General features: G+C 47.4%; 1 protein-coding gene across 3 annotated transcripts in view; it reads left to right on the top strand.

Moving 5' to 3' along the window:
- The window catches only part of LOC143767180 (uncharacterized), a 48,007-nt gene extending 44,376 nt beyond the window's left edge, over nt 1-3,631 (top strand). Inside the window, exons 4-5 of one of the 3 annotated variants that reach the window (XM_077255279.1) lie at nt 826-1,374; nt 2,205-3,631. In XM_077255279.1, the coding sequence (XP_077111394.1) occupies nt 826-1,374; nt 2,205-2,410 (755 nt within the window). In that variant the 3' untranslated portion in view covers nt 2,411-3,631. Of the gene's footprint in view, nt 1-825 lie in introns of all 3 variants that reach the window. The other 2 variants (XM_077255277.1, XM_077255278.1) reach the window with 2 other exon arrangements.
- Nucleotides 3,632-14,449: the final 10,818 nt, after the last annotated feature.

Below are 14,449 nucleotides of genomic sequence, written 5' to 3'. Positions count from 1 at the left end.
GAAGAGCACCAATGCGCAAGCCACTTTTCTGTCGTTCCTGATTCATTAAAGCCATGCGCCTCTTCATACATCAGGGGCTTCAAAGCGCTTCTACATCCAGACTGGTGAGAACATCGCAAATCTTGATGAATCTGGGCCTTGGACTATTATGCAACATCTAAAAGAGTTCCTCGCTATATACTGCTTAATTAATACTTTGGTGGTAAGGTAGTGACCTGAAAGTACGAAAAGGCGTGCACCTCACTTCACCTTTTATCATTTGACTTCTAGCTAATTGTAATGGCTATCTACAGCAAATTGAGCTTTGCCAGTGGTGCTATCTTGAATATTTAAGTATTTAAGTCATCCACTGGGCCTTCTTTACTCTGAACATTCTTCATTTTCATAATCATCCTGGGTAATATAAACCACCTGTTCATCTCTGAATCTGCTTTAGTTCACCTATGTCTTTCCTATCCAATGATGCCAAAAATTTTACTACGGTAACTGCCCAATTTATGGATTTGCTAGTGATTTATATAATTAGCACAATACAATAGCAGCTATTAAGAAGTGAGAAATAATAGGCAGCAAATAATCAGGAAGGCCCCGATTAATTAAGACTGGCATTTTGTAAGCCAGCGTTGATGAGGCCAGCGCTGGAGTAAGGTGTGCCTAATTCATTATGGCACAATTCTGGCATATACACCAAAGAAGCAAGCCTTTAGTTTGTGAAGTTGATGTGTCCCTTTACTTATCCATCTTGCCCAGTGGTTTCCAGTTATCATGTAGTGATGAAACCTGTTCAATCGTAACATATGTTAAACTTGCTTCTTCTTCCTGCAGATGACTGTGTCATACTCTCGGAGGGACATCCCTTATTTCCAGATTATGAAGCAGAACTTAAAGAGATCTCTTACAATACTTTTTCTGACAACTTTATGACCACAAATATACCCTCAGTCTTTCACATCAGAAATTTGTCATCCAACCAACATCACCACTCAGAACCTTCATGTGACCAATCACAGATTGCGATCCAAGATTCAAGCCATAGTGAGGGTCAAATATTTACATTTTCTGAATTTGGGAGACCCTATAAAACCAGCACTAGTTTTTCCACACATGTGAGAATGCACAGAAAAGAGAGACCATTTGCATGCTTGCAATGTGAGAAACGTTTCACCAGGAAATGGAGTCTCGTCGAACACCAAAGAACTCACACAGGAGAAAGACCATTTACGTGTTTGAAATGTGGAAAATGTTTTTCTAGAAAATCAATTCTTGTTGGACATCAAAAGAGCCACACAGGAGAGAAGCCGTTTTTATGTTTAAAATGTGGGAAACGCTTTATAGCCAAACAGCATCTTGAGAGACATCAAATAACTCATACCGGTGAGAGACCATTTTTATGTTCAGAATGTGGTAGATGTTTTAACCGGAAGTGGCTTCTTGAGAGACATCTGAGAACTCACATTGAGTAGAATCAATTTTCTGGTTCAAAATAAGAAACCAGTTGTTTGGGAAAAAAAAATTGTAAAAAATTATCGAAACATCACACCGTGAAATGTCATGACGTTACACCGAAGGAACTGTTTTATGACAAAGCTCTCAAATATTGGAGTTATTCATCCATGGGCATAGATTTAACTCAGTTTACAAATTGAGACTGGTGAAAGGTGTACAACATCGATGTTTTCTCCAAATAGGTCAACTGGCATGGAGGATTTTATGTTCTATTTTTGTAGCTCAAAGTAGAACTGCAGTGCATGTCAAACTGAAGCGCCTCCACCTTTGTTAGCGAGGCTTGACTAAAATGACTGTATGCTGAACCATAGGATCTGTGCACACAGTGCGTTTTTGTCGTATTTTTTTTCTGTGCAGATTTGCCACAAAACCTGAAGGATTTCCCAGTACCAGCAAAGTGAATGAGAGTCCTGAAGTCTCATGCACACATTGCTTATTTTATCCTTGCAGAATCCATCTGCAGCATGTCAATTCCTTCATTTTTTTTTGCTGCAAATTCCACCCATACTAATGAATGGGAAAAAACACATCAAAACATCAAAAATGTGTAAAAAACGTATGTATTTTATGCTGTATTTTTCCTGTCAACACATCAGTATTTGCAGCAATTTTTTTGCTGCAAATACCGAACTCTGGTTGCAGTAGTTGCAAATAATAATGATAATAATTATATTAAACAATATTTTTTTTAATTTTAGCATGGACGTCTTTAGGCCTATATATGACAGTAAGGCTCAGAAGAAACAGTTTGAAACGCTCACCTGAAAAATATGCAGAAAATAGTCTGGAACTATATAATCCATACCAAGCGTTTGTGACCTGTGATTTCTCAGAGACCGAGGATAATTATTACGAACTGCAGTATAACACTTCAAAATTGTATATTAGCACAGCCACAAAATGAAGGAAATCTGTCATCCAAATGGTGACAAGCGGACTGGTGACTAAGGAAGACAAGTTATTTGCTTTAAGATAATTCAAAGAAAATAAAAATATATTCCCTGTGGTGATTACGGCCACTTGTGGCACCCCAAGGTGGGAATATTTTCTTTAACGGAATCTCAGAAGGTTTTTGCTAGGTTATCAGACAGACCCCAATTCCAGCGATGTAGCATTAGTTTACTAGATTCAAAAGTTCAGATAGTCACATTTTCCTCTGCTGCAGATTTAGCAGAGCTCCGTTAATACACACTACATCTTTCTGTGTACGTTGTATAGTGACAGCTGCTAATCCGTGCTGGGGATGTGGATGGACTAGGATGCACAAGTCATCTTGTCCTCTAGTGATCTTTTGCTGATAAAACACTTATTGTATTGAAACAGCAAAACACAGCTCTGTAAGTGACACATTGCTGGAATCAAGGTCTCTGCTCATACATTATGGTACTTTCAAATAAAATAGCAAAAACCTGGTAGCAGATTTCCTTTAATCTTCCCATCTCTACAGCATGTAGCTTGTTCCAAAAGTTTCTGAAGCATCTCTTATCTATCAGATAACACTTAAATGGCATCCATTTGCTTTGACCACTCTGTCAGCAAAAAAATTGGACATGTGAAAACACGGATAAAATTTGTATGCGAAAAACAGACTTCTGTAGCTGTGATGCAGTCTGAGATCACTTGCCCTCCCCCACTTCAGCCAGTGTACAGTGCAAGAGAGGGGCTGTGAGGAAACTGGCAGGCTGCAGGAGCAGGGACAGGAGAGAGATTATGTGTGATCTTCTGTCTCTTTGTCATGTTAGGTGTGTATAACACCTGCAAAGTAAATACAAAATGTTAAGAAACATATGGAAAAAAAATTAATATGTTTAAATAACTTGTCACTTGCAGTGAATGACATATAAAAAAGCCACAATTGCATTTTTTGATCATTTCACTTAAAAAAAAAAAAAAAAAAGTTATAAACAAATATGTAATGAATCCCAAAATTCTAGTGTCATGCCCTCAGCTGCAGGTCCAGTCTCCGCTGTGCAGGGAGACCGGCGCCTATCACACAGCCTTACTCACCCTGTCCGTGGCTCCAGACGATCAGCGGCTTCTTTCTCTGCTAGGAACCTGCATCCTCTTGGCAGGTCTCCTGGAAATGCTCTTAGGAGCCGCGCCCTGCTTCCTGCACATACTTGAAACAGCAGGACACCTGTTTGCTATTAGCGCTGTCTGTGTTGTGATGCTCTGTGTATAAAAAGCACCCTCCCCTTAAGGGAGGTGCTTGGGCAATGTGTTCATTCCATTGTTTGTGGCCTTCTGCTCAGGCCACACTCTGCTGTGCTCTGCTCTGTTCTGTATAGTTTTAATTTTGGTTGCTAATCCCTCTGTCTCCTCAGTATCCTCCGCTGGCAGTTCTCTATTCCGGATCCCCCTGGACTCTCCGGTTTCCACTCCAGGCAGGCTAAGCTGCTCCTCACTGAACCATCCTGATTTGGCTGCCGGCTGGATCAGCCTTTCCAAAAACTTCACAGAGCTTCCAGGATCCCCTTCATTGACTGAGCCTGAGTTCCACCATCTTGTTTTTACGGTCTGTACGGGTTGTCCCTCTGGTCCGGGTACTGCGGCATTTTGGCCATCTGGTGTTGTGACGGAGGAATCCCTGTATAGGGGTACACCTTGCCCGGTGCTCCACTACATGGTTCTGTGTTGTGGTCCAGAGGGTTCTTCTCTCAGGCAACTCTTTCTGTTTGTTTTTCATTTAAATAAATACCTTTGCTTTTTGGAAGCACATTCTCCTGTCTCTTGTGTACCGGGTATACAGCTACCACTGCTCCATCAGTGGTCTAGTGAGTCCACTATATTTCCCCACGCCCTGTGGGCGTTACAGTTTGCCCAAGCCATGGACTCCGCTGATACCCGATACTCAGTCCAGAGAGAGCTGGCTACGCTTTGTCAGAGTCAGGATCAGCTAATTGCATTCATGCAAACTCTGGATACCCGCTTATCTACCCTACAGGCTGCCGAGTCCACCAACGTGACCCAGCTAGCAGAGCTCCGTCTGGAAGTCAATCGCCAACATGAAACGCAGACCCGCTTGTTGGACTTCATGACCTCTGTGGATGACCGGTTAACTAAGGTACAGCATCCGACGGTTGAGCCCACCATGAGACCCTGTCCTCGTCTCTGCAAGCCTCCTCGTTACTATGGTGACCCCAAGTTGTGCAGAGGATTTCTCAACTTATGCTTGCTGCATTTTCATTGTTTGCCTCAGCATTTTCAGACAGACATGGCCAAGGTGGCTTTCCTTGCCTCTCATCTGGAGGGAGAGGCTTTAGCTTGGTTCAACCCCCTAATGGAGCGGAATGATCCCATCGTGTCTAATCTGCAGGTATTCTTGGTCACGTTCCGCAAGATATTCGATGAGCCTGGTCGTGCCACATCTGCCATGGAGTCTCTCTTCGATTTGCAACAGGGCTCTCTCTCTGTCGGTCAGTATGCCATCCGTTTCCGCACCTTGGCTTCGGAGCTCCAGTGGACCAATGAGCCCCTGGTCGGAGTCTTCCGGCGATGGTTATCTGGAAGAATCAAGGATGAATTGGCAGGCAGGGACCTACCCGAAACCCTGGATGATCTCATATCCCTTGCCATTCGGATTGACCTGCGTCTTCAGCAGCGCTCCAGAGAGAGGCTTCTCGAGAAGCAATTTCCTCATCCAGCATCTTCTTCACCGAAACCTCGGTTTCCGCCTTGTCCTGCTCCGGTCTTTAAGGATGAGCCCGTGGAGCTTGACCGCGTAAAGGTGAAGAGGAATCAGCAGGAGGAGATTCCCTCCAGGAATCCATATCGTTACAGTGGACGCTCCACTTCCGGTCAATGCAGTGGAACTGAGAGGTCAGAAAAACTCGTCCGCCTAGGACAGGTAAGGGAGACCTCCCAAGATGAGAATGACTCTTCTCTCCCGCTAACCATATCCATACAGGTGGTCTTCGGGAAGGTGCGGTTCTCCGAGACGGCCTATCTGGACTCTGGATCTGGTGGAAATTTCATCCAGCAAGCTGTGGCCAGGCGATTCGGGATTCCAATTGTTCCACTGCAGCGGTCCTGGCGCATCGCCTCCGTAGATGGTAGACCCCTGAAAGATGCCATTATCGGTATCACCGAAGAAGTGGAGCTTCTAATCGGGGCAATCCACAGGGAGAAAATTACCTTCTATGTGTTACCGAATCTTTCTCCACCTTTCCTTCTAGGTCTTCCGTGGCTGCGCCTCCATGAACCTGTCCTGGATTGGCGGTCTGGAGATGTCCTTCGATGGGGTCAGTCTTGTCACGAACACTGCCTCAAATCAGTACGGCCTGGTTCTACCCCACGGCCTCCGGCAGCTTTACCCGGGTTACCGTCTGCCTACTGGTCCTTCGCAGATGTATTCAACAAGAAGGAAGCCGAGACACTTCCACCGCACAGGCCTTACGATTGCCCCATCGATCTAATCCCTGGATCTACTCCGCCTCGAGGTAGGATCTACCCTCTTTCTCCTACTGAGACTCAAGCCATGTCCGAGTACATCAAGGAGAATTTGGCTCGAGGGTTTATCCAGAAATCCTCCTCCCCAGCTGGAGCTGGGTTCTTCTTCGTCAAGAAGAAAGATGGGTCTCTTCGCCCATGCATCGACTACCGTGGTCTCAACCTAATTACGGTAAAAAACAGATACCCTCTTCCCTTAATTCCAGAGCTCTTTGATCGGCTTCGAGGTTCCAGGATCTTCACCAAGTTGGATCTCCGTGGGGCTTACAACCTCATCAGGATACGATCCGGGGATGAGTGGAAAACCGCCTTCAACACGCGTGATGGTCACTACGAATATCTGGTCATGCCTTTTGGGTTAAGCAATGCACCCGCCGTCTTCCAGGAGTTTGTCAATTATGTATTCCGTGACCTGCTCTATGTTTGTGTGGTGGTCTACCTGGATGACATTCTGGTGTTTTCTCCTGACTTACCAACTCACAGGAGGAATGTTCGTCTCGTTCTTCAAAGATTGAGGGAGAATCGTCTCTACGCAAAGTTTGAGAAATGTCTGTTTGAACGGAGGTCTTTACCCTTTCTTGGCTATATTATTTCCGATACAGGTCTCGAGATGGATCCAGAGAAGGTCTCTGCCGTGTTAAAGTGGCCAAAACCTGAGGGAATCAAGGCCATTCAGCGGTTCCTTGGATTCGCCAACTACTATCGGCAATTCATTCCCCAATTCTCCTCTCTGGTAAGACCACTCACTGCCCTGACTTGTAAAGGTGCCAAACCTAAGGATTGGCCTCCTGAGGCCGAATCAGCTTTCGCCTCTCTCAAACAAGCCTTCTCAACCGCACCAGCTCTTCATCGGCCTATGGTCAACAAACAGTTTTTTCTTGAAGTGGACGCCTCGTCAGCCGGAGCAGTCCTCACACAAAAACTGCCTACCGGTAAGATGGTGACCTGTGGTTTCTTCTCCAAGGCATTTTCACCCTGTGAGCGTAACTACTCAATTGACGATAGAGAGTTACTGGCAATTAAGCTAGCTTTAGAAGAATGGCGATATCTGCTTGAAGGCGCAGTTCATCCAGTCATCATTTACACTGATCATAAGAATCTGTCATATCTTCAGTCTGCTCAAAGGCTCAATCCTCGCCAGGCTCGTTGGTCATTATTCTTTGCTCGGTTCAATTTCTCTCTCCATTTCCGTCCTACAGAGAAGAATATCAAAGCAGATGCGCTTTCCAGGTCCTTCGTGTCAGACGACCTTGAAGAGGAGCTTCAACATATCATTGAACCGTCCAAGATGATCACTGTGGCTCCAGTCAGGCTGTCGCAGCTCCCTCCCGGTAAGACCCTTGTAACTGAAAGAGACAAGAAGCGAGTTCTACGCTGGGGTCATTCTTCTAAGCTTGCCGGACACGCTGGTCAAAAGAAGACGTTACAACTAATTTCTCGACACTACTGGTGGTCCACCTTGCGCCAAGATGTTCTGAACTTTGTTGCAGCCTGTCCCTCCTGTGCTCGTAATAAAACACCCAAGAAACTGCCAGCCGTTCACCTCCTTCCGCTCCCGATTCCGTCTGCTCCCTGGCAACACATTGCCATGGATTTCATCACAGATCTGCCAGCATCATCTGGTTGTACAGTAATCTGGGTTGTTATAGACCGGTTCTCCAAGATGGGACATTTCACTCCACTGTCTGGTCTTCCTTCCGCTCCTAAACTCGCAGAGCTCTTCATTCAGCATGTCCTTCGTCTTCACGGACTTCCACTTCACATTGTTTCCGATAGAGGAGTCCAATTCATTTCCCGATTCTGGCGATCCCTCTGTAAACTGTTGGATGTCACCCTGGACTTCTCCTCGGCCTATCACCCACAATCTAATAACCAAGTGGAGAGAGTGAATCAAGTCCTCACCAATTATCTGCGACACTTCGTGAATGGTCACCACAGCGACTGGGCCGACCTGCTGCCATGGGCTGAGTTTTCCTACAATAATCATGTCGGTGAGTCCTCCTCTAACTCCCCATTTTTCATTGTTTATGGACAGCATCCTAAGATCCCGACTCCACTGCCTCTTGCTTCCGGCAATCCTGCAGCTGAGTCCCTGGCCAAGGACTTCACAAAAGTCTGGACTGAGACGAGGACCTCGCTGGAGCAGGTATCGGTTCGAACCAAGGAACATGAAGGAACATGCGGATAAGAGACGTCTGGATCCTCCATCTTTCCATCCCGGAGATAAGGTATGGCTGTCTTCCAGGCACATCCGACTTAAAGTCCCTTCTTATAAGCTGGCTCCTCGTTTCATTGGTCCTTTTGAAGTACTCCACCAAATCAACGATGTGTGCTATCGTTTGAAATTGCCTGCCTCCTTACGGATCCATAACTCTTTCCATGTTTCCCTGCTAAAACCAGTTGTTCTCAGCCGCTTCACCCAGGATCCAGGTAATTTTCCTTCTCCTGTCAGTTCCGAGGATGTTTATGAAGTGAAGGACATCCTGGCCATGAAGAAAAGAGGGGGGCAGGTCACTCTTTCTGGTTGACTGGAAGGGATACGGTCCTGAGGAGAGATCCTGGGAGCCTGAGGAGAACATTAATGCCCCAGTTCTCCTTAGAAGGTTCCTGACAGGTTTGAAGAAGGGGGGGCATAAGAGGGGGGGGGTACTGTCATGCCCTCAGCCGCAGGTCCAGTCTCCGCTGTGCAGGGAGACCGGCGCCTATCACACAGCCTTACTCACCCTGTCCGTGGCTCCAGACGATCAGCGGCTTCTTTCTCTGCTAGGAACCTGCATCCTCTTGGCAGGTCTCCTGGAAATGCTCTTAGGAGCCGCGCCCTGCTTCCTGCACATACTTGAAACAGCAGGACACCTGTTCGTTATTAGGGCTGTCTGTGTTGTGATGCTCTGTGTATAAAAAGCACCCTCCCCTTAAGGGAGGTGCTTGGGCAATGTGTTCATTCCATTGTTTGTGGCCTTCTGCTCAGGCCACACTCTGCTGTGCTCTGCTCTGTTCTGTATAGTTTTAATTTTGGTTGCTAATCCCTCTGTCTCCTCAGTATCCTCCGCTGGCAGTTCTCTATTCCGGATCCCCCTGGACTCTCCGGTTTCCACTCCAGGCAGGCTAAGCTGCTCCTCACTGAACCATCCTGATTTGGCTGCCGGCTGGATCAGCCTTTCCAAAAACTTCACAGAGCTTCCAGGATCCTCTTCATTGACTGAGCCTGAGTTCCACCATCTTGTTTTTACGGTCTGTATGGGTCGTCCCTCTGGTCCGGGTACTGCGCCATTTTGGCCATCTGGTGTTGTGACGGGGGAATCCCTGTATAGGGGTACACCTTGCCCGGTGCTCCACTACATGGTTCTGTGTTGTGGTCCAGAGGGTTCTTCTCTCAGGCAACTCTTTCTGTTTGTTTTTCATTTAAATAAATACCTTTGCTTTTTGGAAGCACATTCTCCTGTCTCTTGTGTACCGGGTATACAGCTACCACTGCTCCATCAGTGGTCTAGTGAGTCCACTATATTTCCCCACGCCCTGTGGGCGTTACATCTAGCAATCAATACTACATTTTGTCAATAAAAAATAAGCCATCATACAGCCCTTTGAAGTTATGACAGCATTCAGTCTTTTTGGGTAGAAGTCTATTAACATGGCACATATATAATTCCAATCTTCTCCCTCTTTTCCTTGCAATAATGACCAAATCTGTCAGATTGTGGGGGCATTTCCTGTGTGCAGCACCCAATACAAGTCACATACAGACTGTCAATTGTATTGAGGTCTGCACTTTGGCTAGGCCCTTCCAAACCTTTGATCCTTTTCTGGAGAAGCCACCCTTTTGTTGATTTGGAGGTATGCATACTGTCGCTGTTTTGCTGAAAGGTGAAATTCATTTTCAGCTTTTTAACAGAGGTCTGAAAATTCTGTTGCAAAATTTACAGATATTTGGAACTGTTCATAATTCCCTCATCAACTTAAGGTCCAGTTAGAACTGCCCAAATTAGCCCCAAGGCATAATGCTACCTCCACCATACTTCACTAAGGGTATGGTGTTCTTTTGTTGATGCAGTCCTGGATTTGCTCCAAAGATACCTTTTAGGAATCAGGCCATAACATATTTTATTCGGTCCCCCATGACAGCACCACGAGAGAGGGGATCCGCCCTTCAGTGACAGGAAACTTACAGATACAAAAGAGCAGCACCTCTCCCACGCATCAGTTGGTTTCCTGTCCCTGACGGGGACCCTGTTCCTACAGATGCCTGTGAGGATTCGACGGATCCCAGGCCCAGCTTGTCTGTTCAGGTAGCGGAGGTCCCCTGACTCGGCCGGTGCGGGGTTCCTGGAAGCGTCACAGTGGGTCTAGGGTGGACTGCATGACTGAGCGGGCAGGTAGAGCGGAGTCTGGAGGATTACCGTCTCTGCAGGGCCAGCGCCGGAGGTAAGTATGTCCTTCTTGGATCTGAGCGGTTCTCGGTATGCGCTGCCCAGCATGCCGCTGGGGCTGTGTGTTCCAGGGGCGTGCCAGGTGATGCGTCCTGGGCGGTCCTCTGACGCGGCTGGCATCCTCAGCTGGGGTCACCATAGCAATGCATCGGGGGACAGGGCCTGGGGATGCATCCCAGCTGCCAGGTGCCACCAGCTCGGTGGATAATGGCGCCGCCGTCGCGCGGGGGTCTTGGGACTGCGGCTGAGGTCGGGGGTAGCCGATCTCCTGGTATCCAATAGAGAACGGGATGGCACGTGACGCTGGGGGCGTGACAGTGCCAGAAGAGGAAGAGGCGCCTGGGCCACGACCTGCTGACCCAGATATCCGGGGGAAGGCATGCATAAAGGAGGACACTGCACATGCACCTGTTCTTCTGAGCCCATTGGTCGCAGTGGAAGTAGGTGAGCAGCAAGAGAACCCTGTACAGCAGCCCGGAGACGCTGCTCAGAAGCCCCATACTGCTCGGCCAAAGACCCGTGATGATACGTGTAGTGGCCAGGCGAGTGGTCAGTCAAGCTGCAGGAGCTCTTCCAGAGTGGATGAGGCAGCAGCGTCGCCTAAGATATGTCCTCCTTGTAATCCGGTACCTACTTACTGCAACACTGGTAAGTGATCTTCAAAAATGTTCACTCGGTGATGCAGTCTTCCCCTTATTTTTCCTGTCCTGCCAGGGGAAGAAATTTGCAGGGAGTCAAGACACAAGGAATGTGCCATCTGCAAATGCCCCCTGCCAGACTCCTGTCCGAAAAGATTGTCAGCCCTGTGTCCAGCAGATGGTAAGGCTTCACTGGGGGGAGAGCCACCAGCCGCTGGGTAGGGTACATTACCTCATGCTTACCTCCCACCACAGGTAGCGGAAGAGACACTCAACTTTGCCGCAAGCCTAAAGGAGTGTTCCAAAGGGAAGGGGAAAAAATGTAAAGCAAGCTTTCCAGATTCAGACTCCTCTATTGACTACATGAGGAACGAGGATTCTTCCGGCTCATCTCCTTCATCTTCTTCCTCGGAAGAGGACTCTGGCTGCTTCTGCTTCCCCTCAGACCGCGTGGACAAATTAGTAAAGGCGGTGAGAGCCACTATGGGGGTGGTAGAGTCCAGGCCGGAACGTTCTGTGCAGGACGTCATGTTTGGGGGACTAAATCAGAGGAAGCGTAGGTCTTTTCCCTTAAATGAAAAAATTCAGAGCCTGGTACACAGAGAATGGAAGAGGCCGGTTCCCGTGAGAAGTAAACTGTATGCCTTCTACCCAGCTTGGTCACGAATTACCAATAGTGACGGGGTGCATTGTCTAATATTTAGATTAGATTTTTTTTCTGTTCATGGTAATCCCTTCCCGGTCATCCCCCTCAGGGCAGGCCACCCTAGAGGCGGAGGTCCTGGAACTATGTCATAAGGAGGTCCTGAAGGAGGTTCCGGGGTTGGAGAAGGGTAGATGATTCTACTCCCCTCTATTTTTGGTTCAGAAATGGGATGGCTCCTTCAGTACTGTCATTAATCTTAGAGCCCTAATTGTGTTTTGGTAGTACGCCCCTTCAAGATGGAATCGGTTGGCTTGGCAATAAAACTAATTTTTGAAAACTTTTATGGCCGTGTTGGATCTAAAAGATGCATACTACCATGTGCCTATTCACGTAGATCATCAGCGGTTCCTCAGGGTGGCAGTAATAATGGGGGACGCAGTCCGACATTTCTAGTTTAGAGCTCTCCCCTTTGGCCTTGCGGTTGCCCCTCGTGTTTTTACAAAGGTAGTTGCCGAGGTCATGGCCCACCTGCGTGAGACAGACATCCTGATTATTCCCTACTTGGACAACTTTCTTATTGTAGGCAGGTCGGCAGATCATTGTCTAGTTCAGGTAGAAAGGACAATGTCCACTCTGGGGTGGCTACTGAACATTAAAAAAATCTCGCCTACGACCCTTATAGGTGCAGCAGTCTTTAGGGCTCATTCTGAACTCTGAAAGGCAGGAGTGTCATCTACCGCCTGACAAGCTGATTCACCTACGACACCAGGTTTTGAAAGCTTCAATCAATCCCACCATGCCCCTTAGGCAGGCTATGTCCCTGTTGGGTTCTCTAACCTCCTGGATCCCGGCGGTCCGGTGGGCACAATTTCATACTAGGACCTTACGGAGAGACATCTTAGTTAATAATAGGCCCCTTGAGGGATGCCTACAGGGACTGCTGACCTTTTTCCTGGCTTCTATACGTTCCCTTAGGTGGTGGCTAGACCGGAGTAACCAGGGGGGTTCCCTGTAAGAATCACATAACCCGAGTGATCACCACGGATTCTAGCCCTACTGGTTGGGGGGCACATATGGGAGAGGTCATAGGCCAGAGCCTATGAGATCAATAGGTAGAAAGTTCATCTAACCTGAAGGAGCTAACAGCAGTAGAACTGGCAGTTTAAAGACTCCTTATATACTTTCAGGGTCATCACGTAAGGATCTTCTCCGACAATCAGGTGGCAGTGACCTACATCAACCACCAACGTGGAACTCAATCCAGACCCATAATAGAAGTAATAGAGTGGGTATTACAAATTGCAGAGGATCATTTTCTATCTTTGACATCACTGCACATAAAAGGGAAGGACAATATCAGGGCAGACTTTTTGAGCTGCAACTTACTAAGGCAGAGAGAAAGGACGCTGAAAAGTGCCATCTTTGACCAGATTGTGCGGATGTGGGGTCGGCCAGGCGTAGACCTTTGTCACCAGGAGAAACAGGAAAGTGAAACAGTTCTGCTCTCTGGACCCCAGAGAGAGTCCTCTGCTGGTGGATGCCTTCCTGATAAAGTGGGACTTCAACCTGAGTTATGCTTTTCTACCTTAGTTCTTTTGCCTCCAGTGGTGAGGAAGATCAGGGAAGACAGGGCAAGGATTATAGTAATTGCCCCCTTTTAGCCCAGAAGGGCGTGGTTCTCATGGCTAAGGACCATGTCAGTCTCGGGATCTCCTCTCCCAAGGTCCAGTCTACTATCCAAAAAGGGCGGGGCTCGACTTGACAGCGTAAAATTTGAAAGGTCATTACTGAGGGATAAAGGTTTCTTCCCCATTTTAATAGCCACCCTCCTAAAGAGTAGGAAGGTAATTACGACCAGGATCTACACTAGGACCTGGATGAAATTCCTATCTAACTTAGAATTTAGAGCCGGGGAGGGGGTGCCAATAGGTCAAATTCTGGAGTTCCTTCAAAAGGGTCTAGAGATGGGTCTTTCTACTAGTACCCTTAAGGTGCGCAGGTGTCAGCCCTGGGGACCTTATTTAGCTACGACATCGCTAGTAATTACTGGGTTGCCAGGTTTATTAAAGCGGCAAGCAGATTTAGGCCCATACATAAAGAAAGGATTATGCCATGGGACTTGAACTTGGTGCTCACGGCCATGACTGAGCCCCCGTTTGAGCACATTATATCTGCCTCAGCAAAAGTGCTCTCCCTCAAGGTAGCCTTCTTAGTCGCATTAACATCGGCGCAGAGGGCGAGTGATATCCAGGCCCTTACTAGACTCCCTCCATATATGCAATACGCAGTTCCTGGATGAGAGGGTGGTGCTTAAGGCCAGATCCAGCTTACTTGCCCATGGTAGCCTCAAGATTCCACAGGTCACAGGAGATAGTTCTTCCTTCTTTTTCCCCCAATCCTACTAACCAGAAAGAAAGGAAGCTCCACACTTTAGACATTAGGTACTCAAACAGGCATCTCCTATCGGTCACTAATTCTTGGAAGGACAATGCCTTGTTTGTTTCCTTCCAGGGCGTCAGGAAGGGTCTTGGAGTGTCAAAGAGCACTTTAACTAGGGGGATATAGGGTGGCTATTTCTTTAGTTCTTTAGCATATATACTGAGTGGCAGGCGGCACCGGAGGGGCTAAAGGGTGCATTCCACTTGAGCCATGGCAACCTCATGGGCAGAGAAATCAGAAGTCTCCATCGACCAGATATGTAAGGCAGCTACATGGTCTCATTCCACCTTTTGTAATCATTATAGATTGGATATGGGTGCTTCCTCAGATCTCACCTTCGGTAT

This window comes from Ranitomeya variabilis, chromosome 4 (assembly GCF_051348905.1).
Source record: "Ranitomeya variabilis isolate aRanVar5 chromosome 4, aRanVar5.hap1, whole genome shotgun sequence".
Classification (NCBI taxonomy): Eukaryota; Metazoa; Chordata; class Amphibia; order Anura; family Dendrobatidae; genus Ranitomeya; species Ranitomeya variabilis.
The sequence above is the reverse complement of the archived record's forward strand: the minus strand, read 5'-3'. Positions and strand labels throughout refer to the sequence as shown.